Source organism: Balaenoptera borealis, assembly GCF_965194805.1.
Source record: "Balaenoptera borealis genome assembly, chromosome: 14".
NCBI classification, from domain to species: Eukaryota; Metazoa; Chordata; class Mammalia; order Artiodactyla; family Balaenopteridae; genus Balaenoptera; species Balaenoptera borealis.
This window is the reverse complement of record NC_138875.1, coordinates 72610682-72634059: the sequence shown is the minus strand read 5'-3', so window position 1 is coordinate 72634059 and position 23378 is coordinate 72610682. Positions and strand designations below refer to the sequence as shown.

Sequence of the window (23378 nt, the reverse complement as noted above, 5' to 3'; positions counted from 1 at the left end):
TGGGCACATGCGTTTTGTATCCATTGCATTTCATCTTGGGTCCCCCTTCTTTGTTCTAACCCCACCCTGCCTCCCGGGGTGATGACGGTGACTGCCCAGTGGCTGTCTCTGTTTTCATTCATAGACACTTGGAATCATCCAGTTTTCCTTCGTTGGGATTAATTAAAACTCTGGATTCCAAGGTGGCCCAGGAGCGAGTAGCAGGGTCCTAGATCTTTTGTTTTCCAACCGTAATTCTTTAATGAGCACCTACTCTGTGCCAGGTATTGGGGAGAAACTGTTAACAAAACAGATCTGAGGCTATATTCTAGTGGAGGAGATGAAACTTCATGAAAGAATCATCCAGATGCAACCACAATGATTAATAACAGGAATAGCCACCATTTAAAAATGGACAGTTATTCACTTCTGGCGCTTTACCCATATTACTTTTTACAGCTTTACCGAGGTATAATTGACACACAATAAAATGCACATATTCAAGTGTACAGTTTGATAATTTTGACATATGTGTATAAAGCCATCACCACAATTAAGATAATGGACATATCCGTCACCCTTTGTAATCTCTCCTTACTGTTCCTCTCCATCTCCCACCCCAGTCCCCAGGCAACTATTGATCTGCTTCCTGTCACTATGAATCATTTTTATTTTCTGGAGTTTTGTATAAATGAACCATAGAGTGCAGTGTGTACTCTTTATTTTTTTTTTGGTCTGGCTTCTTTAACTCAGCATAAATATTTTGAGATTCATTCATGTTGCTGTATTTATCAATATTTCCCTCTTTTTTATTGCTGAGTAGTATTCCCTTGTATGAATGTATGAAAACTTATCTGTTCACCAGTTGATGTATGTTTGGGTGGTTTCCAGCTTTTGGCTATTACAAATAAAGCTATGAACTACTGATATTATTTTACCTCTTCCTCCCAACCTTCTTAATGAGATGATTGTTAGTTCTCCCCATTTTACGGATGAAAAAAATGGAGACTCAGAGAGTTCAAGTAATTTATCCAAGGTCACACAGCCAGTAGTTGGAATCTTTTAAAGAGTGAGAATGTTTGAGCTACGTGACTTTAGGGAACCTCTAAAGTTCAGAGAGCCTCAGACCAGCCCCTCATTTTATACTTGGGCATCTGAGGCTGGGTCTCGTCCAGAGCTGGGTGAGAATTTGGGGCTCAAGTGGGCAGTCTTGTGCTGTGTCTGGCTCTGCTCTGCTTTATCCTGGCTCTTCATCTGGTTTGGGGGAAGGATCTGTCTGGAGTGGGATAGGGATTTGACATTTTTTCAGGAGGTTTTAATTTCAGGATTCCTCCGGCTGCTCAGAAATAGCAGGAAGGATTTGGTGCTGGCTCCAGGGTCCGGGAGGTTCCCCCGCAGCTGCTCCCCCTCCCCAGGCGGGTGGCAGGGTTTATGGCGGCAGCTGCAAAGTATAAAATAGTCCTGCTCGTAAATCTGCTCTTGCCAGGGTCCCTGATGCCAGAGGCCTCTGCGATGCTCAGCATGGAGTCCCACCAACTGCTGGGGACCTGCAGGGACACTGAGGGTGCCCTGGCAGGCCGGAGGGTCCAGGTTTAGGGTGTCTACCTGCAGCCTCTCCCTTAGGGTTTGGGGAGCCCGACTCAGCTGGAGGGGCTGGAGAGGGGAAAAGACTGGGGTTGCACACGGGGGATTGGGGACAGTGACGGAAGGGAGAGGTAGTGGACACAGAAATAAGGAACCAGGAGACCGAATTAAGGGTCCTCCTAGCTGTGTGACTTGGGCATGTCACCTTTTTGAACTATGGGTTCCTCACTTGTAAAGCTGGGGCCACAGCCCTTGCCCTGTCTCTCCACAATACTGTTAGGTTAATAGATGTGAATGCACTTTACAAGGTGCAGGGCAGGGTAGCCTGATGGTTAGGGGTTCAGATGACCCGGGATGGAATCTCAACTCTGCCACCTCCCAGCTGTGTGACCTTGGGCAAGTCATTTAACCTCTCTGGGCCTGAGTTTCCTCATCTGTGAAACGGGACCTTGGAGGGTTGGTGGGATTTGAGTTCATTCCCTTAAAGGGCTTAGAACAGGCCCCCACGAGTGCTCAATGAATGTGAGCTTTTGTTAGCTGTAAACTGTGAAGTGCGGTGCCCCACAAAGAGCAAACAGGGAAACTTCTGTGTCTAAAGGTCTGGCTGTTCTGCAAGTTACCTCTTCTCTCCAGGTCTAGGTTTAGAAGCTTCAGAATCATATGATCAGTGATTCTAGATGCTTGGAACTTTAGAGTCTAAACATCTATTCTTGGGGGGCAGGGCAGAGGATCCTAGAAGGGTTGGTGAAATCTGAGCACTTCCAGCAGCCAGGGAAGTCCCGTGAACTCCAGGGAGGGGGTGACGGACGCGGCCAGAGACAGAGACAGGCTGCTGTGGCCCTTTGGGTGGAGAAAAGTCACCCTCACCCTGTGGGCCCCTCTGCAGGGGTTTGGCGACCAGTGGGGGCTAGGGGTCATGCTGCAGCTGTTCCCCCTATCCCTCTGGGGTGCGGTGGCCCCAGCCAGGGCTTGAATGTTGTCTGGCAGGCACGGCTGGAGGCGTGGCTGGCAACACGGGCTGGGGACCCCAGGGACTGGGGCCCATCTGGGGCAGGCACTGGGGCTATTTCTAGGTTGGAAAGGGGAGGGGGACCCAGTGGGATTAATTGCCAGATGACCTGGAACATCTCTCCTCCCCTCTCTGCTGTGTTTCCCTCTATAAAACAAACCAAATGCTTAGACTGGCCAGAAACTCCTTCAGGCACCGTGGGGGAAGGGCAGAAGGTGTCTACATCTCCGAAAGACTGGGGTTCGAATCCCAGCATTCAAATCCCACCTCCAGGCTGCGTGACCTTGGGCAACTTCTGCCCTCTCTCGGAGCCTCAGTGTTTCACCTGTGAAACCACAAGTCCTGCCCTGCTGTGAGGCTCATAAGAAAATGCTGCTTGAGCATGTGGCCCACGTGAGAGACCCCCTGAGCCCCCAAATCTCCCACCTGTGCCCTTCCTCAGGGTTTAAATCCCACCGCGAGGGCCTGTTTCCATCACTGCTTCAGCACGCACTGTGTAGCAAGTGTGGCACTGAGCACTTTCTACACACTGCATCCTCACAAAGCTGAGGACGGTACAGATATTATCCACCCTCTACAGAGGGAGGCACGGAAGCTCAGACAGGCCAAGTGACTCGCCCAAGGTCACGCAGCCAGAAAGAACCTGAGCCAGGCTTTGAACGTCCTGCACTTTTCGTATCCCATAGAAAGTGCTCTAACCACAGCTCCACACGGCCTACAAGCCTATTCATGAATGAATGAGCGCATGAATGCAGAATAATGGGGTTGGAGGAGGGGGCCCAAAGCCAATGTGTCCAGACTTCCATGTGACCCCACAGCTCAGCAGGTGGCAGGGGCGTCATCACAGCTGCCGGGGGCTGCATCCACTGTGGTGTGCAAGGGGGAAAGGCAGGAAAGAAGGCTTTGACCTCCACGGGCCGCGGAGTCTGACCTCTCCTGTTCAGAAACTGCGCCTGCGCGCGCCTTGCGTGGGGCGGGCACTCCGCTGGGGGGAGGGTGGCACCCGAGCCCCTTGCGCCACCACCAGGCAGGCGGCCTGTCTCCCTTTGCTACCGAGTGTGCTGAAGGGGGCCTGCGAGGCCACGTGGCCCGGGAATGACCAAGCTGGTCTGTCGAACGCCAGCCAACGCTTTGCTCCTGCCCCGGACGCTGTATGGGGACGACGCCGAGAGGCCACCGGGTCCAGGGTCAAGCTCACAGCCCTGAGCTCTCTGGAGACGTGAACTTGGAGGTGGGGGCCCAGGCAGGCACTGGCCCTGGGTCTGGAGCCCCGGGGTGGAGGTCCAGCTCCGCCCACTCCCTGGCTGTGCCGCCTGAGGAAAGTTGCTCACCCTCTCTGGACCTCAGCTGCCTCTCCCACAAAGGAAAGAAGGAGGCTTGATCTGGAGTTCAGATTCCACCCAGCGGCGGGCCTCGAACTCTGTTCCCGTGTGAGCCATTATTGTCAGCGGCTGGGGGAGGGGCTGCAGGACGCCATTTTTCCTGAAGTAAAAAGAATCACTCAATTCTTGGACGAGAAGATCTTGGAAGAACCTGGCTTTTTTACCCTCTCGAATCCATCCCCAGGGAGATCAACCTCCCCCCACGTTAAGAGACCCCTGGACGAGTTCTCCCAGCTCCTTTGACTGTCTCTCCAGCATCTGAGCAAACCCTCAGTCTCAGGAAGCCCTTTTCCATCTGAGGTAAGTTGAGCCGGTTGGGCCCGAGGGCCGATTTCCCCGCTGCCTGGCCCGTAGCACGAGCTCTGGCTGGAAGGACCGGGCCAGCCACTGGGGAGCCAGTTAGAGACTCTTCTGAATTTTTCCCCTGGCCTCTCACAAGAGAAGAACATCTCACCTTTGTCTGGATCTGATCTCCACACTGTCTGGTTTTGAGTAGACTGCGGGGAGAGAGGGGGGGGGGGCCTTTTGGAGGGTCGTGCTGCAACATCTACCAAGGTTGTCCATGCCCTTGTCCTTTGCCGCAGAGATTCTCTTCTGGAACCTGCCTACAGAAATACCTGTGTGTGGGCCCTGAGATGGGATGTTGGTGCCAGCGTTGTTTAGAATAAGTGACAAAAAGGGGAACCGCTTATGTGCCCATTGCTGCGGGAGGGTTAAGGAGACGGTAGTCCTGTTGAGTGAGAGGATATTCAGAGAGGATTCGCTTCTGGGGAAAGGGTCTGGACATAAAAACTATCGTCAACATTTCCCAGTTTGCTTTTCACATAAATGATTTCATGTAAAAAATCACTACGAAATCGGTTTGATCAGCTTCCTTGAACCAACGAGGGAACATCCCTGCGCAGTAAAATTGTTGACGGATGCGGTACCCCAGGGGCGAAGGGACTTGTCTCACAGCGAGTGAGTTGGGAGAGGGCTCAGGTCCTGGGTCTGGCCTGGCAGCTCATCCTCCTTGTGGTCCGTGTTCTATCTTACGTGAGGGGAAAGGGCGGCCCTGGCGTGGGGGACTCACACCTGGGAGTCACCTGTTTGAAGTGTGAGCCCAGACTTCTGCTACCCGGGCTTCAGGCATCCCTAGAACAGAGCCAGTTCAGGGTGCCTCTGGGTCAGGTGTCGGGCAGAGTGGGACCTGGGCGAGCTCGAGAACGGGGATCACAGGCGGCAGAGCTGGACAGCCCTTGAGTCATCACATGTTTCCCAGGCCATCCTGCACGTGGGTGTCTTTGCAGACACCAGGTCCTACTGGGGGGCTTGCCGAGGCAAAGGGTACAAGCATCGCGTTTTCGGAGTTGCTGCCAAATGGCTTTTCCAAAATGCGTCACCAATTTCCATTCCCATCTTGGTCTAAGGGTGGTTCCGTTTCTCCTTGACGACACTGTGAGTTTCCAGTCGAAGAGATGAGAAGTGGTATTCCATTGTTGTTTTCGTTATGGTTCTCTGATTACAGGTAAGAGAGGAACTGTTAACCTCACGGAGTTCCTCTCCTATGAATTACCTGTTTCTATCCTTAGTTTCCACGTGTATTGGTTGGGTACCCACTGATTTTCAGCTTTTTTGAGCTGCAGAATCCTTTGTTTGAACAAACTCTTCCTAGGAATCCTAACTAAGTTAAATGAAAGCAGAGCTGCATCCTGGAAGGGGGGGTGGGATACCCAGAGGGCACCTGTTTGCCCCTTTTCCCCCTCTGCAGGGGCCCCTAGGGCTCAGTGGAGTAGAGTTTGCAAACAATTGGTATAGTACTACCACTCCAGCTACAAATGGGGAAACAGACCCAAAGCCACGCAGAAAGGTAATGGCCGAGTCTGGTCTCCAGCGCAGATCACCTGCCTCTGTCAGTGTTCATTCAAGAAGGATCTCTAGGTAGATGATCCATCCATGAGTGACAGTTTCATCACTTCCTGTCTATGCCCTTCACTTGTTTTTTGTGTGATGCTGGTGGTAGAGGTGGAGATGATGGCGGTGGGGAAGGGGTGGTGGAGGTGATGGTGATAAGGTGGTCGTGATGTTGGTGGGTGTGGGTGGAGATGATGGCGGTGGGGAAGGGGTGGTGGAGGTGATGGTGATAAGGTGGTCATGATGTTGGTGGGTGTGGGTGGAGATGTCGGCAGTGGAGGTGGCGGAGGTGATGGTGGAGGTGATGATGGTGGTGAACATCCTTGCCTTGTTCATCATCTTCACGGGAGTGCTTCCAAAGTTTCCCCGTGAGCATGATCTTTGCTGTAGTTTTCTGGTAAACGTCCTCTTTTCAAGTTAAGGAAATTCCTTTCTATTCTTAGATTGCCAAGATTTTTGAGTTGCAGATGGGTATTGAAGTTTATCAGATGCTTTCCAGTCTCTCCGAAGATGAGACACTTCTTTTCTCTCACCGTGGGGCACTGGATGGAGACATCCCTGGGACAATCTGGGTGGACTGATTTTGCCTCAAGCCCGGAACCTTGCTCTCTCTCGTCCACTTTCCCTGTTCCCTTCTTTCTTTCTCCCTAAACACAGACACTTTTCCAGGCCGGAGGTGCCTGACGGTAGAGGAGGGTGAGGCATCAGAATAGAAATGATCTCCCCGTGCTGGGTCAGCGCTTTCCGCCTGCCTGACTTCTGCTGCCGTTTCCTGTGCTAATCCCAGGGGGGGCCAGCCCCCCTCCCCATCTGGTTCCAGACATAGCTCGAGACATTCTGAGGGTGCATTAAAATGCTGGTGGCAGACAGACAGGGGAGGATCTTGAAGCCCCACATTCCTCTCTGGGGTGCCGGAGGAGGGGTGGGCGCGGGGCGGGTGTGTGGTGAGGCAGGAATTTGTCTTGGTGGGGGCAGGGTTGGTCCGGGGTGTGGGGAGAAGGGCTGGGTTGCTAGGCAAAAGCGGCAGAGATGAATCATATTCTGGCGTGAGCTGCTTATGGGCTAAAATGAGAAGTTATCCAAGGATGTGGAATCTTTTTGTTTGAGCTGGAAGGGAATATGGATGCATTGGGTTCAGCCCGCTGGTTTTGCAGACAGAGGAACCGCAGATACAGAGAGGGAGAAAGGTTTGCCCAGAGAGTAAGGAGCGGGCGTCTTGCCTCCTCGCTTTTTCCAGGGACCGTGGCCAGAAGAAGGCCTTGGCACCGCCTCCTGCAGCGCGCGCGCTTACCGTTCTAGGCGTCCGAGATTTCACGAATCCTCAGGCATGCTTTCCCTGAGCGAGAGAAATCCAGAGCGATACGCTCTGGGACGGCTATGAACAGTGTGATGCCAGGGTGGATGGGGGAGGCCTGTCTGGGGAGGTGGCATTTGAAGTGAGACCTGGATGCAAGCGGCAGCCCTGGGAAGCTCTGGGAAGAGGGCTGCAGGCAGAGGGACCAGCCAGTGCAAAGGCCCTGCGGTGGGAATGAGTTTGGTGAGTTTGAGGGACAGCAGGGAGGCCAGTGGGCTGAGGGAGGCAGAAGGGGGGACAGGCAGGGCCTTGGAGGCCGGAGAGAGGCTTGATGGGAAACTGTTGCCTGACATTAATCAGGGGGCGTGATCCCCCTCGTGACTCCTTCTCCTGCCCTGTGGTGCCTGCTAAGGGCCTGTCCTGTGGATTAATGAGCATTTAATTAGCACCTACTGTGTGCCCGGCTGTCCTGGGCACTTCGCCTGTATGGTCTCATTTCACCCTGCAACGGCCCCTCCCAGGCTGACCGTCGGAGGAGGACAAATGGGAGAGGCCCACACTTGCCCGTAGCCGCTCTGTGCAGGCCTCGCTGACCCAGGCTCTGTCCCTTGAGGCCCTCTGCTCAGCCAGAAAAGGACTGGCCTGCACGAGCAGCTTGTCCTTTGGTTCAGCTTCTTAGGAAAAAGAGTGGGAAAGGTCGAGAGGAGACTCAGATCCCGGCGGCCGCCCCAGAAGACTTGCCAGGAAGCAGGGCCACGCTGGCCCGAGCCTTCGGGGTTGGAAGGGGTGAGCACCCACTCGAAGGGAGATGGTCCCCAGGGGCCCTGCTGTGGTGGGAAAGTGAGTGAGAATCCGGGGCTGAAGGGCAAATGGGACAGTGTGAGAAACTCCCCCAAAGCTCCTTTGCTGCCAGATAGTAAGCCCAGCAGATGCCTGGAATTCCACCATTAATGATTTACACTAAGCCTTGCTTTTGGCTCCTCTTCTTGTAAGATGCAAATCTCCTTTGGAAAAAAGAGTGAGAAGATGAAGTCTCAAACCCAATATTGTGATAAAATTCAGAGATAGTAAGTGATAGGGGCCCGAATGCTGGACAAGTCCGAGGGGCCATCAGATTTAGAGCTCCCCGCGGGGTCAGTGGAGACTTTTGGTGGGGCTACCCTGCTGCCCATCTTCTCCCTCTGCCCAACCCTGCTTTCCAAACCAGGTTCCACAGGTGTTGATCCCAGGAACACTCCTGAATAAACACCCTGCACGTTAACTCCATCTAAGAGTCAACTTTCTGGGGAATCTGACCTGTAACAATGAAGGTGATGATGTTGGTGATGATGGTGTTTATAAAGTTGATACTGATGATAATGACCGTGATAACGATGGTGTTGATGATGATGGTGATAATGTTGTTACTGGTGATGATGACGATGGTGATGATGATGGGGATGGTGGATGAATCAGCCCGCTCGGGCTGCCATAACAAGATACCACAGATGGTGCGGCTTAAACAGTAGGAATTTCTTTTCTCACAGTTCTAGAGGCTGGAAAGTCCAAGGTCAAGGTTCTGACAGGGCTCAGTTTCTGGTGAGAGCTCTCTTCCTGGCTAGTAGATGGCCACTTTGTCCTCACGTGGCCTCTCCTCTGAGCGTGTGTGGAGAGACCTCTGCTTTTAAGGTCTCACCCTTATGACCTCATTTAACCTTAATTACCTCCTGAAGACCCTATTTTCAAATATAGTCACAGTGAGGTTTGAGCTTCAATATATGAATTTGGGGAGGGGGGTGCAATGTAGTCCATAGCAGTGATGATGGTGACAATGATGATGGCAATGACCACGATGGTGACAGTGTTGCTGCTGCTGATGTTGGTGATGATGATGGCGATGGTGGTGGTGATGATAATGACAATGACAACTGTGATAGTATTGAGGATGGTGATGGTGATGACGATGGTGGTGGTGGTTATGGTGATGATGATGGTGGTGGTGGTGGTGGTGGTGATGATGGTGGTGGTGGTGGTGATGATGGTGGTGGTGGTGGTGGTGATGATGGTGGTGGTGGTTATGGTGGTGATGGTGGTGGTGATGACGATGATGATGGGGGTGGTGATGATGATGATGATGGGGGTGGTGTTGATGATGGGGGTGATGGTGGTGATGACAGGGATGATGATGATGGTGATGATAGCTAACATTTATTGAGTGCTTATTACATGCCTGGCACTGTGCTTTTTTTTACTTTACATGGGATCATTCTTTTAATCCTTACAACAAACCTCTGACTTAGGAGCTAGTATCCTGCTGATTTTTCAGGAAGGGAAGTCAAGGTTCAAAGAGGTTAGGTACCTTCCTAAAGTCCCATAGGGAGCTCATGGCAGAGCTGGGATTAGAACCCATGTCCCTAGGTCCCCATCCAAGGTTGTACCTTCATATCCTGTGGTTCGGTTCAAAGGGGCTGTGTGTGATGGGAGGTGTTTGGGGGGGGGTCCAGCCTGATTTCCCCACTGGGGCTCCCTCTGATCCATCAGCCTGAGCCCCCGGGGGGCAGGATGGAGGCCCCTGGAACCTCTTTTGCACCAGCAGCTCTGGGGCATTAAGGGTAGTCCTCACCTGGGGGGCCTTCCGGAGTTATTCTGGGATCTGGGCTTCTCTGAGGTGAGGCCAGGGACTGGAGTGTCTAACACGACATTTCCAAAGATAGCTGGGCGGGGAGGGTGCTGGTGGTATTTGAGGCCGTGCCCTGTGTCTGACCAAGCACTGTGGAGTGAGCTTGCCCATCAAGCCACGTGTGACAGAAGTCACGTCTTTGTGTCCCCTGCACAGGGGCAGCCAGACCACGACTTTGTGTACTTTTGGAGGCCTTGCTGGGAGGGTGCGTCTCAAGGCAAAGACATCATAGATTGGAAGCCTGGAAGGTATAGTATTTTACTTTACATTTATTTTATTGTACTGTATTAATTTCATTTAATTTTAAATTTAATTTTATTTTGTCACGCTGCATGACTTGTGGGATCTCAGTTCCCCGACCAGGGATTGAACCTGGGCCCTGGCAGGTAAAGTGCTGAGTCCTAACCATCGAATCGCCAGGGAATTCCCTATAGTATTTGAAAAACAGTAATAGTAGCTGTAGTAGTGGCAATAGTAGTAATAGTAACAGTTGCTATGAGGAATGGTAATAATAAGACCAATGCTAATAGTAATAATGATAATAGCAGTAGAGAGAATAGACCAGTCGCAAGCTGAGAGCTTGGGCTGGAATCCTGCTGCAGCCACTTCCTGGCTCTGTGATCTTGGACACATCCCTCTACCTTCTAGTTTCTTCATCTGTAAAATGGGATAATCATAGAATTTTAGCATTTTTGTGCAGAATAAATGAGCTAATCTATATAAAACACCCAGCAACTGTGTCTGGTGTGTAGCTGGGGCTGAAGAGTCATGCGTAATCATGACAATCACCGTAACATCTATGAACTCTTCTTTTTTTAAAATTTGTTTATTTTATTTATTTTGTTTGTGGCTGCGTTGGGTCTTTGTTGCTGTGCGTGGGCTTTTTCTAGTTGCGGCGAGCGGGGGCTACTCTTGGTTGCAGGGCGCGGACTTCTCATTGCGGTGGCTTCTCTTGTTGCGGAGCACAGGCTCTAGGCCTGTGGGCTCAGTAGTTGTGGCTCGCGGGCTCTAGAGCGCAGGCTCAGTAGTTGTGGCGCATGGGCTTAGGTGCTCCGTGGCATGTGTGATCTTCCCGGACCAGGGCTCGAACCCATGTCCCCTGCATTGGCAGGCGGATTCCTAACCACTGCGCCACCAGGGAAGCCCTGCACTCTTTTTTATATGCCACATGCTTTACATGCTTCATCTCATTTAATGGTCATGTTAACCAGACCAGGTAGGTACTATTATCATCCCATTTTGCAGATGAATACACGGAGATTTGGGGTGGTTGAAGTCTCTTGTTCAAGGTCACACGGGGTAGGTGGCGTTTGAACCCACCGGGTCTGACACCAGCGCGCCGAGCTCACTCTGCTGTGCCCTGCTGCTGGGCAGAGACGGTCTTCTCTGGGGAGGTGGCTCTTTGAGGGGTTGGCTGATGTCATCTTGAGGGATGGAGGAAGCAAGCGGACAGGCCCCAAAGCCACCAATGAGAGATGTGCTCCACATCCATCTTCCGGTTGGGGTTGGGGCTCATCTGCAGGGTCCCCCTAACTCTGCCAAGACTCAGTGGGACCCGGAAGTCTTCTGTCCCATCACGAGGATGGACACAGAGTCTGCCCTCTTGTCTCAAGTTCAAGGGGCCTTAATCATCAAAAGTCACCCCTCATTTGCTTGGCCTTTTAAGAAGATGCCATGATAGAGACAGCTGGTTTTGATAGGACAGTTCTTAATGGGAAGTTGTGAAAGTGCATTTTGATGTGGTCCCAAGTGGCCAGAATCCAGGAATAACATCTAGGAAAGGTTAAATTAGAGATGTGGTCATAGCCATGGTGGGGTTGGGAGGTGGGCAGAGGACCTCAGCTGGAGCTCTAACCTACCACTTCCTTGCTGTGTCGTCTGAGGCAAGCCGTTTCACCTCTCTGAGCCTCTGTTTCTCCATCCAGCCATCCTCCCACCCACTCACCCATCCATCTACCCACCCATCCATCCACTCACATACCCTCCATCCATCCATGCATGCATCCATCCATCCACTCAGTAAGCATTCATGGAGCTCCTAGTAAGTCAAGAGCTGTACCAGAAGCTGGGTCCCATAATTGAATTGCTGTCATCAGTAGAAGACTAAATTATGAACCATCATACATGGAATGCTGGGTAGCTATTAATAAGAATGAGGCAGGTCTATAGGAACTGATATGGAGAAATACAGCTAAGAGGAAAACAGAAAGATATAGAAGTATATGTAGTATGCTACCATTTGTGTAAAAAAGAAAAAAACAGAGGGTCTATTTAAACACATGTATACTTGGATATGCCTAGAAAATTTCCGGAAGGACACCTAAGAAACAAGTACCAGAGATTGCCTCTGAGGAGGGAAATTGGGGAATTAGTAGGGGTGGCAAGGAAACTTATATATCATTCTGTTCCCTTTCAGGCTGTTTGAATTTTTGAAAATAGTATATTACCTGTTTAAAATTGAAAAAAAATTATTAAAAAAAAAGAGTGTCTGAGTAATGATATAGAAATATAAGAAAAGAGCAAAGTACAAAACCCATCCATGATATTTACGGGCTCAGGGAAGGACAAGAGACTGTAGGAACAGAGAGGGCATCTAGCTCAGCCTGGGGGAATCAGGGGAGACTTCCTGGGGGAGGTGGGATCTGAGATGAGGCTCCTAGGCTGAGTGGAGGTTAAGGGAAGATGCCTGGTGAGGGCATTCCGGGCGGGGGGTGCAGCATAGGGCCTGAAGGGAAGGTTCAGTGTGGCTGGAGCTAAGTGATCGATGTGGTAGGAGGTTTGGAATTTGTCGGAAGGGCAACTGGCAGCCATGGACAGGTTTCAAGAAGAGGAGGGACAGGGTCAGAGTGGGGAATGGATCCCAGCAGTGAGGCTGGAGGCAGGGAGGCCAGTGCGGAGGCTAGGAGAGAGACGATGGAGGCCCAGACTAAGGCAGATGTGTGGGGTGGGAGGGGCAGAGAGGGAGGTTGGAGATGGGAAGTGACACCTTCTCACAGGACCGTGAGTCCCCACGGAAATCATTTCGGCAAACTGCTTTGCAGAGTGCAGAGCACTTCACAGTGGTTCTCACTCAGGGCTGCACCCCGGAAACTCCTGGGGAGCTTTGACAAAATGCCAGTGCCCAGGCCCCACCCACACAGCATCAGATTTAATCAGGCGTTGGGGTTAAATTGGGCTCCTGGATGACTGAGGCGCGGCCAGGGCCCGGCGCATGGAGGTGAGTTGGCCAAATGAAAGGATCAGGGCTCACTCTGTGTGGGCGTTCACCTTCCCGCCGATGCTCAAGGCACAGGTGAGCCTCGGATGGTGTCGAGTTCTGCCAGAAGGAAATGAGGCAGAAGCATGGCCTTTGGGGTCACCCAGCCCAAGCCCAACCTCGTGGCTTAGGAGTAGCTGACCTCCTGAGCCAGTTTCCTTGTTTGAAATAATGCCCACACCAGGGGGCCAGCCTGAGAATGGACGGGATTACAAATGTAAGAGTCTGGCTCAGAGCACGGGGGTGTGAGCCTGCTGTAAGTTACACGGCGGGTCCCCCGTGGAAGAGTTCATGTGGAGGTGCTGAGATCCATAGGATGCCAAGATCTCGAGACCTGAGCTCACCCAAGGAAGGGGACACGGTGCCCTCGCGTGGTTGAAACCAGCTGTGTTCTCAATGCAATTTCAAACAAAATATTCATTTCTTTTAGCTGCACGACCACATATTTGGAGGTTTGGGCTATTCTGGTAATATTGCTGTGGCTGTTTACGAGCAGCTTCTGATGTGTAGAATTTAGCCTCAGCTCTCAGAGGATGTAACCGGGACAAAAATGTCTCATTTAAAAAAGTCACAAAGAACAGCGGTGGGGAATTGCAGGGCGGCCACATATAATAAAGAGACAAGCGCAGCCTTAGAGGGACGGTGAATTAAACAGTAGAACACGCCACATGGGACAATGTGACATGGTTCCACCCAGCAGCTCTAATTTGAGATTCTGATGAAGGCCCTGCTCTGTGGCCTTCCCCGCGGGTTGGGGGGCGGGGGAAGGGGCCTTTGAAGTTCAGTGTCCTTCCCCAGAACCCAGAGGAGTTTTTTGTTTCTTGCTTTTTTTTCTAAACAAAGGAGGTATATTTAAGAGAAGAGGCAGCCAGCCTATGCCTGAACATCGGGAAAAACAAAAGCATCTTACTTTTGAAGTTGGAGATTTGAGAGTCTTAGCTGGCATTTTGAGATCATGTTTCACTAGAAAGTTGGGCCTCCTTTAGTGGGGCTTTTAGCTGGTGCGTGACTGTGGGCGCCCCAGCACGGCACCCCCTGCCCTTCCCCCCGGCCCAGATGGGGCAGGAGGAACAGTGATTAGAACAGCTGTTCTTTGTCCCTGAGCCAGGGAGGTATGTTTTTCAACTTGAGGTCACTGTACACGTAGGCAGTTCACAGTGAACTATTTAAGTATCACAGCTGTGCAGGTGTGGACAAAAGAAGGTTCTTCCCGATGGCTTGGCTCAACCCGCCTCCACACAGAACCACCCAGGAGGTTCTCAAGAGTCGGGTATTGGAACTACTTGACCAGACCTACAGCAGAACCCTGGGCCTAGGAATCGACATCTAAAACTCATCCCTCAGGCCTCTTTGTGGATTTGGTCCACAGCTTTAGGGTAGCGTCCAAGCCAGCGTTGCTCAGATTTCAGGATTTTACAAACCAGTGAAATTACAGACAGAATCTTCTGGACTGACTTTGAGTTGTCAGCCTGTTATTTTGTAAAGAATGAAAAGTGATGGCCATCTCCTTTCATCTTCCCCCTTGTTTCAGAAAACATTAGTGACATCTGGCTTTGTTAAAATCTCCGTGCGTGGTCTTTACTGCCCAGTTTGCTGGGAAAGGTGCACGAGTCATCACTGTCCAGCATCTGTGAACAAACCCCAAGGGGCTGAGGGCAGCCCTGTGAGGTGAGTGAGGGACCCAAGAGACAAGGCTTACCAGAGACAAGCACTGCCTTATATTCCTTTATTTATTATATATATGCAAATCTGTTTTATGTACAATATTTGGTCCTACCAAATAATCTTACCAAGGCATTCTACTGGTAATCTTCCCCAAAATAGATTCAGGTAAAATTAGATATTTGTGCACTTCACGACTACCCAAACCTACTGATTTCAGTTTGGGGGCCATATGCATAATTCGAAATAGACATACACTAGGTTAAGGCGATGAAAGTGAGCTGCAGGAAACCACAGGATTCAGAACAACTAGACTGTGTATTTTGCTTGCATTAGAGTCACAACGTGAACAGCAAATGTTGTGCGGATCTCATAGTGCTTTATATCGTAGTGCGAGGGCTTCTGAACACCTACATGACTGCGCGGCGGGGGGGCAAGCAGCCCACGTGACCTGCGGGAAGCTTCGCCGGGAGCTCATTTCTTTTCCACCTCTCCTTTCTTGGGTTCTTGTTTCAGTTTGTAATCAGCCAGGGCGGCCCTGATGGCATCTTCGGCCAGCACTGGAAGTAAGAGAACGAAAGAGAGCCTAAGTTTCTAGAATCTGCAGGAACAGTCTTAGGAAGAGAATCTTTAAGAGCTGAGGTAGCGGTGCTGGGACAGGCTTAACAGTCACCTCTCCAGGGTGCTGGGCGAGAAGCAGGCCTGCAGGCCGATGGCTGTTTCCTGAGCTGGGTCCCTCCTGCGGGGTGGCTCTGGGGACAGACTGTGCTGCAAATGCCCGAGATTCTAGGTTAGTTCCTTAGCCTCTTGGACGATCATGTTTTCTTGCTGGGATAGGGTGAGGGCTTTATACATAAAGGGTCTGATGCACAGGAGGGACACAACAAATGTTAGTTCTCAGCTGCTCTCAGGGAAGTCAGGATAAATGCAGTGGACGCTGGTGACGCTGGCTGGCATAACTTAGGTCGTGCCAGTTTGTGGCTGGGACGGCATTTGCTGGCACTCTCTAGTGATCCCAAGTGTGGAAACTTTTATTTTGGAGTCGATATTAAAAGGGAGGCTTTGGGGAAAATAAACATTGAGAGAGCTGGAATGACAGCAGAGAGCGTTGGCTAAAGATTTCAGTACCCAAGAAGGCCTAATGAAAAGGCGGGGGGTTCCTCTGAAACCATGTGAAAATGTTTACAAGCTATGGCCTTTATTCACGGGTATTTGAAATTCCAGGGCAAGCGGAAAGAACTCGGGTCTCAGCAGACCTCCATCCCTGCCGCGGCACTCACTTCTTCTCTTATGAGTCCTACCCTGGCAGGAGGCCTGGCCCTCTGCTGATTTTTAACTAATTTGGTCAGTAAATCTCCATCAATAAGTTTAGGCTACTGTTTCCCATAACCGCCTTCCCCTAGAAGGTTGAGATTTGAAAAGCTTTAGACTGAACTGGAAAGCCAAGTATAAGCCTTAAGGCATCTGGACTTTCTCTTAGGGAGAATGAAGAGGGGGATATTGCACAACTGGGCTTAGTCATTTCATATACAGATGCAGACCCCGACAGTGAGGGCATCTGGAAAGGAAGTGAGGAAACGCTCAACAAACAGGATTATGGTGAAAGCGGCATTTTCTCCTTTACTGGTCCCAACTTCACCACAGCCGGGTGAACAGCACAGATTCTGGAATCAGAGACTGGGGTTTAGACTCTGGCCCTCCCACTGAGGAGCTGTGTGACTGGGGGGCTTTAACCTGAGCCCTCGTTTCCTCCTCTGTGAGGGGGAGAGGTAATGACGCCTCTGGGGACTGGAGGACGTTCCTGAGGGTTAGAAGTGAGGCCACAACGTGCTCGGCACGATGCTCGCCCACACCACCCCCGTAGGACTGCCCTGGAGACCGCAGTGAGGCCCTGGGGCTCTAACCCTCTGGGGATCGTGAAAACGGACTCCATGAGCTCTAACCCTCGGAGGTTGTGAAGGTGGACTCCACGGCCCAAAAGGACTCGCCGTTCCCCTGTCACAAATCAAGTGGGTGCCACTACAAAACTGCCCTAAGTGTCCGAGCCCACCGGCATCCTGGAGGGGACACTTACTGGAGCAGTGCAGTTTCACAGGCGGGAGGCACAGCTCCTTGGCGATGTCCGTGTTTTTGATGGTCAAGGCTTCCTCCACCTGAGAGGCACATGGGACAGACGGGAAGTTTTAGTGATCTCTGTCTGGTGGGACAGAAAATAAAAAGGGCCAAAGAGGCCCCACGACAGGGTGGCGGGGGACGATTTCCATTTAATAACCCCAGACAGAGGACTCCCACTTCCATGTCCTGGCTGCAGCTGGGCTCCTCAAGTACGAAGCATACGCACCTGCATTGCTCAGCTGGGGTGAGCCAGGCCCACAGAGACGCTGCCACGAGCCGGGAGCGGACCCCGGGAGGAGCCTCTGAGGGGTCTGCTTGAGGCCAGCAACTTGAGCCTTTTTTTTAAAAGGCAGTGATTTTCTACGCTGGTTTTGTGGCTCTCAACTTCTCTGGTGCCTCCTACTAAATGTTCAGAATAAATCCCATCAACTCTAAGTGCTAGATAGTGTCAGGGAGGCGGGAGGGGTGGCACCCAGGCTGGCAGCACCCGGGCCAGTGGCACAGACAGCTCCTGGAAGGAGAGCTCTTGGGGCTCATCCCCTGCCCCAAGGAGAACCTTTCTCCTCTAAGCGGACTAAAAAGGATGCCTGGGGTTTGTTGAGAGCCCAGGGGCATACCAGGAGGCAGGCCTCTGTGGAACGGAGCCCCGCTGCCTTAAGGAAAGCGACTTCCCCCCCTGCCCCCCAATCTCCCAAGTCCACTAACTCCACTGAATTATGCTTCAACTTCTGTTCCTGGAAACTCAGATGGGAGTCTCTCAGGGTCAGAGAAAGGCCCTCTCCCCACTTTCTGATCACATTCACGGGGCCAGGCCCTGGGAGCACAGGTGCCCTGTCTCATTTCCTCTTTCCCTGAGGATAGTTCTGGACAAATCACTTCACAGCCACCTCCGGCCAGAACAGGTTAGGTCTCTGCTTCCCCGGCCCTGAGGAGCTTGCCGGCCAGGAGGCCCTGAGCCACAGGGAGCCGGCGGCACGTGGCCTGGCACACGCCTCTGTGACTCAGCTCCCAGAACTTGGGCCCTTGGGGCTGCAAAGATGAGCACCTGCAGTTTGGCTTTTCTGAGAGGTTTTAATGACGACAGGATTTTAGAAAGGCTACTTTGTTATTTCATGAATCCTTGTAAGCCACCTGCAATCCCTCCTGAAACAGGATGGGAGGAAACAAACAAAACAAACCACAATAGAACCACCCCCTGAGCAGACTTAGACTTCTAAGAAATGATAATAGCAGTGACCTTGGAGAAAGCCAAAGATTTCTTTTCACTTCTATTGTGTTAGAGGGGGAAGTGAGGATCTTTTTTCGATTTAGTTAAAAACAAAACACCACCAAAACCCCCAAATAAAAATGATCAACAACAAAAAACCCCAAACTAAAAAACACTTAAAGTTATCTGTAATTCCCAATGTGGAGAAGAATTTAACAAAAACCTCGGTAAGCAAAATTAAAAAGAAAATTCTTAGCATATTTAGAAAAAAAATCATAGGTTTTTGGTTTGTTTGTTTACACTCACTAGACCCTTCCCTTAACTGAGAGCCAGGTTTGTGGAGAATGTGACTTAATTCTAGTTTGCAGGAACCTACCGTCTTCCCCTTTACCCATTCGGTGGCTAGCGAGCTGGAGGCAATCGCAGAACCACAGCCAAATGTTTTAAACCTGGCGTCCACGATCTTCCCCTTTTCATCCACTTGAATCTAGAAAAGAGGCAGGAGTTAGCAGAGGTTCTGGTGCGCCCCATAGAACCTGGCGCTCATGGAGGCCCACGGGGCGCTCCCTGAGAGCTTGGATCCTGCTTTCCACACTTAAAAGTTTGGGCACTAATTACTGAGTTTCCTCTGTTCCAAAGAGCTCAGTGATGAGAAGATAAAAGCAGGAACAACTATACAGAATTATACAGGCCTAGCTAGTAAAGATCAACCAAAAAATATGCCTCCTGCCGCCCCCAACCCTAGCCTGATTTTTGGCTATGAGGTTCTCCTCCCAGCTGCTGGGTCAATGTGCGTCTTTAAACACTGGGAGAGTCTGCAATAAAGGTCTCTGGATAATGCTTTTTCCTTTGGCGCCAGACTGCATGCAGTAGTTCCCTCCTGCCTTGTTTCTGTTTTCCAAGATAGGCATGAAGCTGTCTGGCGAGCTGCCCACCACGGTGACGAAGGAGATGTGGAGAAAGCTATGGTTCACCCAGAGTGCCAGGCACTACCTGCATGTCGTCTCCAACGGGCAGGAGGTTTGATTTACTGCGTTTCCTGTCTCTTTGGGGATTGCTAACTGAACAGTTGTGGTTTTCCTTTGATTGGTAAAATTCACAAAAGATTTCACTTAGCTAAGTTGGAATTTAGGCTGGTACAGTGAGCACAAAGGTGAGATCAGTTCACTATGTCAGAAAGGGTCAGCGTAGTTTACCAGTGTGACTAGCATTCAGCCCCTGCTTGAGTCATTTGTAACACCGACTTGTCCCATCTCACAGGAATCGAGATGGGGACCAGATGCAATGCTGTACACGTAAATGCTCTGTCAACTACGGAGCACTGTACAAGCAAAGGGGTCACTGTTACCACCAGTAAAGATGGGAACCAGCGGTACCTGTAATTTCATGACATCACCACACGCCGGAGCTCCCACCAGTCCGGTTCCAACATTTTTAGATGTCTTATCAAGGGACCCCACGTTTCGGGGATTTTCATAATGATCAACAACCTGAAACGAGACGGTGAACAGAAATCACAGTCACTCTTTTTTGCTGTTGGTCTCCCCGACTTTGATGGCAAGGTCCTTGAAGTCAGCAAGCTGAACCTGGCAGGCCATCACTAAATACCAAATTTCACCTGGGAAGGAATTCAGAGATTCCAGATAGTGGCGAAAAATCAGCAAAATCATGTCTTAATTCCGCAGGGTTTTGAACCACAAATAATTACTTGACCTTTAACCACCCAAGTCACCAGAGTTGGGCTCAAACAGCATTTTTGTAACTTCCAAAGAAAATCCATTCTTAAAGGATAATGATTATTATTCGAAAATCCTAAAAATAAGTATGGTCCAGAAATGGAAGGGTTTCCCAGAAGCCTCAAGGAGACTGATACAGGAGGAACAAGGCTATGGAATACGTCCCTTTGTGTGCGAAAATAAATAATAAATATCTCATTACTGTATTGCAAGGCCCTGAAATCTCTCTGGTGCAGCAGCGCACCCTGGTGGTGGAAAGGCTCGTGTCAACAACACACAACCCTGGGTCGGGGAGTGAAGTCCGTGGGGAAATGAGCGGAAGCCAGAACAGAATAAACATCTATTCAAACTGGCACGCGGAAGGCTTTAAAAATCTTGAGGTTTGTCTACCAGTTAGCAGTAAGTATCCCGATCTTTCCAGCCCCCCCCCCCCCACCTCCACCCCAGCACGGATTTTGACTCCAAGCCCAAGGACCTACAAGATAATGTCCAATCTGGACTTTCTGCCCCGGGTTGATTCACCGCATTCTTTAGTCAACCGGTTCCCGAGTGAGAGAGTCTCATGTTTAGGGACTTTACACCCCCGGAAGGTAAGGGCTGCAAAGTATGCACCTGTCTCTACTCACAGCTCACCACCACTCCAAACAGAAACAAAACAAAAATAAAAACGTTATGGCTGTTCGTTACATGTCCATCTCCACTCGGAGGCTCTGAGCTCCTGAAAAAATAAAAATCACCCAAAGTGGCCTCCCTGTGCCAGGCACCTTGCCGAGGACTCCGCAGGAATGGTCTCGAGTACGGGGGGTTGCTAAGACCCCATTTGACAAGTGGGGAACCAGGTTCAGCGTACGGCACTGACTTGCCCAAGGTCACCTGGCCAGGGCGGTGGCCTTGGCTGAAGCCGGACCCCGCGCCGCTGTGTGTCGGGCTGGCAAGTCACTGCAGGACCCTGCTTCCTGGGCTGTTGGGGGTTTAAAGGCTGGATGCACGAGATGGCGGCCAGAGGCCGGGCCCACGGGCAGTGGCTACTAGATGAGCGGAAGCTGTCATTTTTATTTCAGGCGCGGTTAGTGCCCCTGCGCAGGGAGGGAAAGTTAGTCCAGGCGGATTCGCGCGAGGGGCGGCGCCTCCGTTGGGGCCGGGGGCGGCCCGTACCCTGGGTCGCAGTGGGGCCTCACGGGCCCCGCAGTGCCCGGGCCCCGCAGAGTCCTTCCTGGGCCCGGGCCTCCGCTACGACGCCCGCACTCTCGGTTGTCCTCGCACTCCCGCCCGCTCCCGCCCGCTCCTGCCCGCTCCTACCTTCTTGTGATAGAGCCGAGCCGGAGCTGACAGCTCCCGGACCGGCAGACGCGGGGCCCGGAGCAGCAGTGCCGAAGTCGCCCGCCTCAGACGGCCAGCTCCAGCCGCCGCCATCTTACGGGCTTGCGCCTGCGCAGGCCGAGTGCGAGACCGAGGCGGGGGGCGCGTGCGCGAGTCGGCTCCTAGCCTGGAGCGCGCTCCCTCTAACGTCCTGGCGACTTCGCGCTTGAGCCCTCCCGCTCCGTGCACGTGTACGCGCTTTGGTCACGCCTTGACCACGCCCCTCCGGGGCGGGCGGGGCGCGGGGCGCGGAGCCCGGGCGGGACACAGAGCCCAAAGGTCTGGAGTCGCAGGAGTCGCAGGAGTCGCAGGAGGCTTTGTCCTCCGTGATGGTTTCTGGATCTGAGGGGCTTCGGGCTGGAGTTCGGGACCCAAGTTTGCGTTCACAAAGTCCACCGCCGGAATGCGCAGAGGATCAACCAGTCCACCTTTCTTAGCCCTGTTTTGCAGCTTAGGAAGTTGAGGATCAGAGCGGTGTAGTAGCTTGTCCTAGGTTGCCCGGAGAGTTAGACTCAGTTGGGATTCAAACTTGAACAATCCTGAGTTGGAATCCCGTTTGTGCTCCTAACTGGTTGTGTGATGCTAGGTGAATGACAGCGTCTTTCTAAACCTCGATCTTCTCTTTTGTACTAATTCAAGGACAATTCTTTCATCCATTGAGCAAATATGTGTTGAGTATCTACTTTTTGTCGGGGTGCTTTGGGAATACAACGGAAAGAAAAACATAATTTCTGACATAATTAAGCTTGCTAATGAGGGAGAAAGGCAATAAATACACCAAGGCTTTCCTACCTCAAAAGTGGAAAGCTTAGCTAAACGAATACTTCGCCCCGATTTTAAAAAGTGTGTTATGTTTATGTCTCTATTTCTCTCTCTGTAAAAAAGCAAACTGTCACAATTTATATGACAAGGCATGGCAATGAAGAGATTCTAAGTAAATGTTTACTAATGTAGTTTATTAATATTGGTTTGCAGAATATGATCCTATAAAACCAGAAAACGCACATGTGTATTTAACTGCTAGGCACGAGGCATTACATAAAGGGGAGGAATCTCTTTGGGAAATGAGTTTTTCTCATAAATGGTGCAATCGATCCTTCCCCGAGGACTTGGACTTTTCTCTGCATTGAGGCTCAGTTACTAGGGAGACTGAACCACGCGCCAGGTCAGAATAGGCGGTAAGTAAGGCATTAATTCCAAGAATCATTTTGACCTTCTCAAGATGGCGCCAAACCCTTAATGTCAATCAGCACGCTCGCTCCATGACTTCCTCTATGGCTTCCACTTCCTGTCTAAGGACCCAACTTCTGTCCGAAGTTGTGGCGGAACACATGCCCTGTTAGTGAATTCTTTTTCCTCCGACGAGAACTATTAAAAGTATATAAAATAACATGAGTTCCGTGTATTACGAGGTTTCGCCGTCATCCGTGGCTCACAGTTTCTCTCTAGGTGGCAGGAGAGCAGGGTTTTGATCAGGCGCGCGCCGCGGGCAGCTTCTACTTCAGTGGGTCTGCGGCAGCAGAGTGAGGACCCGGGAGTCACTGGAGGCGCAAGATGGCGACGGCGGCCGCAGCATCGGCTTCGGAAGCGGAGGCTGAGCCCAAGGCCGGGCCCAAGGCCGAGGGTGAGGAGGTTGAAGCTAAGGAGGCTAGGACGAGGAGGAAGGTGTTATCGCGGGCCGTGGCCACCGCGACGTACAAGACGGTGGGGCCGGAGTGGGACCAGCAGGAGGAAGGCGTGAGTGAGAGCGATGGAGATGAGGAGTACGCCATGGCTTCCTCGGCCGAGAGCTCCCCGGGGGAGTACGAGTGGGAGTACGACGAAGAGGAGAAGAACCAGCTGGAGATCGAGCGGCTGGAGGAGCAGGTGGGCGCGGGGGTGGGCGGCGGGCTCCTTCCCTCAGGTTCCCAGGCCCCGGCCCGCCTGCCTTGTCCTCGGCGGTAATAAAGCCGCCAAGGCCGCCAAAGCGCAATTCATCAGCGCGTCTCCCGTCCTTCGAGCGTTTACTGCTCGCCAGGTGCTTTGCAACCGTTATCCCATTGAACCTTCGCCAGAACCCGCTGAAGGGAGTAGTGTATTTCCCGTTTTATGGGAGGAAACAGGCTTTTGGTGGAGGGAATTCTCTTGCTCAAGATTACACTTCCTGTAAATGGTGAGACAGGATTTTGGCGAGACAGGCTTTGAACTTTGAATCGACTCCAGCCAGAACTCTCGCTCTTAGCCACACCGTTCAGCTGTCCAGC

The 23378-nt window shown here is 51.6% G+C and overlaps 2 protein-coding genes across 9 annotated transcripts in view; one reads left to right on the top strand and one right to left on the bottom strand.

Moving 5' to 3' along the window:
- Positions 1-14768: 14768 nt before the first annotated feature.
- Positions 14769-21249, bottom strand: ISCU (iron-sulfur cluster assembly enzyme). Its single transcript, XM_082353840.1, has 5 exons — positions 21076-21249; positions 19417-19530; positions 18417-18527; positions 16793-16871; positions 14769-15278 (listed from the first exon to the last, which is right to left on the bottom strand). Exons 1-5 carry the CDS (start codon positions 21187-21189, stop codon positions 15193-15195), a joined length of 504 nt encoding a protein of 167 aa, XP_082209966.1. The 5' UTR covers positions 21190-21249; the 3' UTR covers positions 14769-15192.
- A 209-nt stretch (positions 21250-21458) lies between these two features.
- SART3 (spliceosome associated factor 3, U4/U6 recycling protein) overlaps positions 21459-23378 on the top strand; it is a 90660-nt gene continuing 88740 nt past the window's right edge. For 2 of the 8 annotated variants that reach the window (XM_082353807.1, XM_082353806.1), the window contains exon 1: positions 21459-23001. In XM_082353807.1, the coding sequence (XP_082209933.1) occupies positions 22690-23001 (312 nt within the window). In that variant the 5' untranslated portion in view covers positions 21459-22689. The remainder of the gene's footprint in view (positions 23002-23378) is intronic. The other 6 variants (XM_082353808.1, XM_082353805.1, XR_014234126.1 and 3 more) reach the window with 4 other exon arrangements.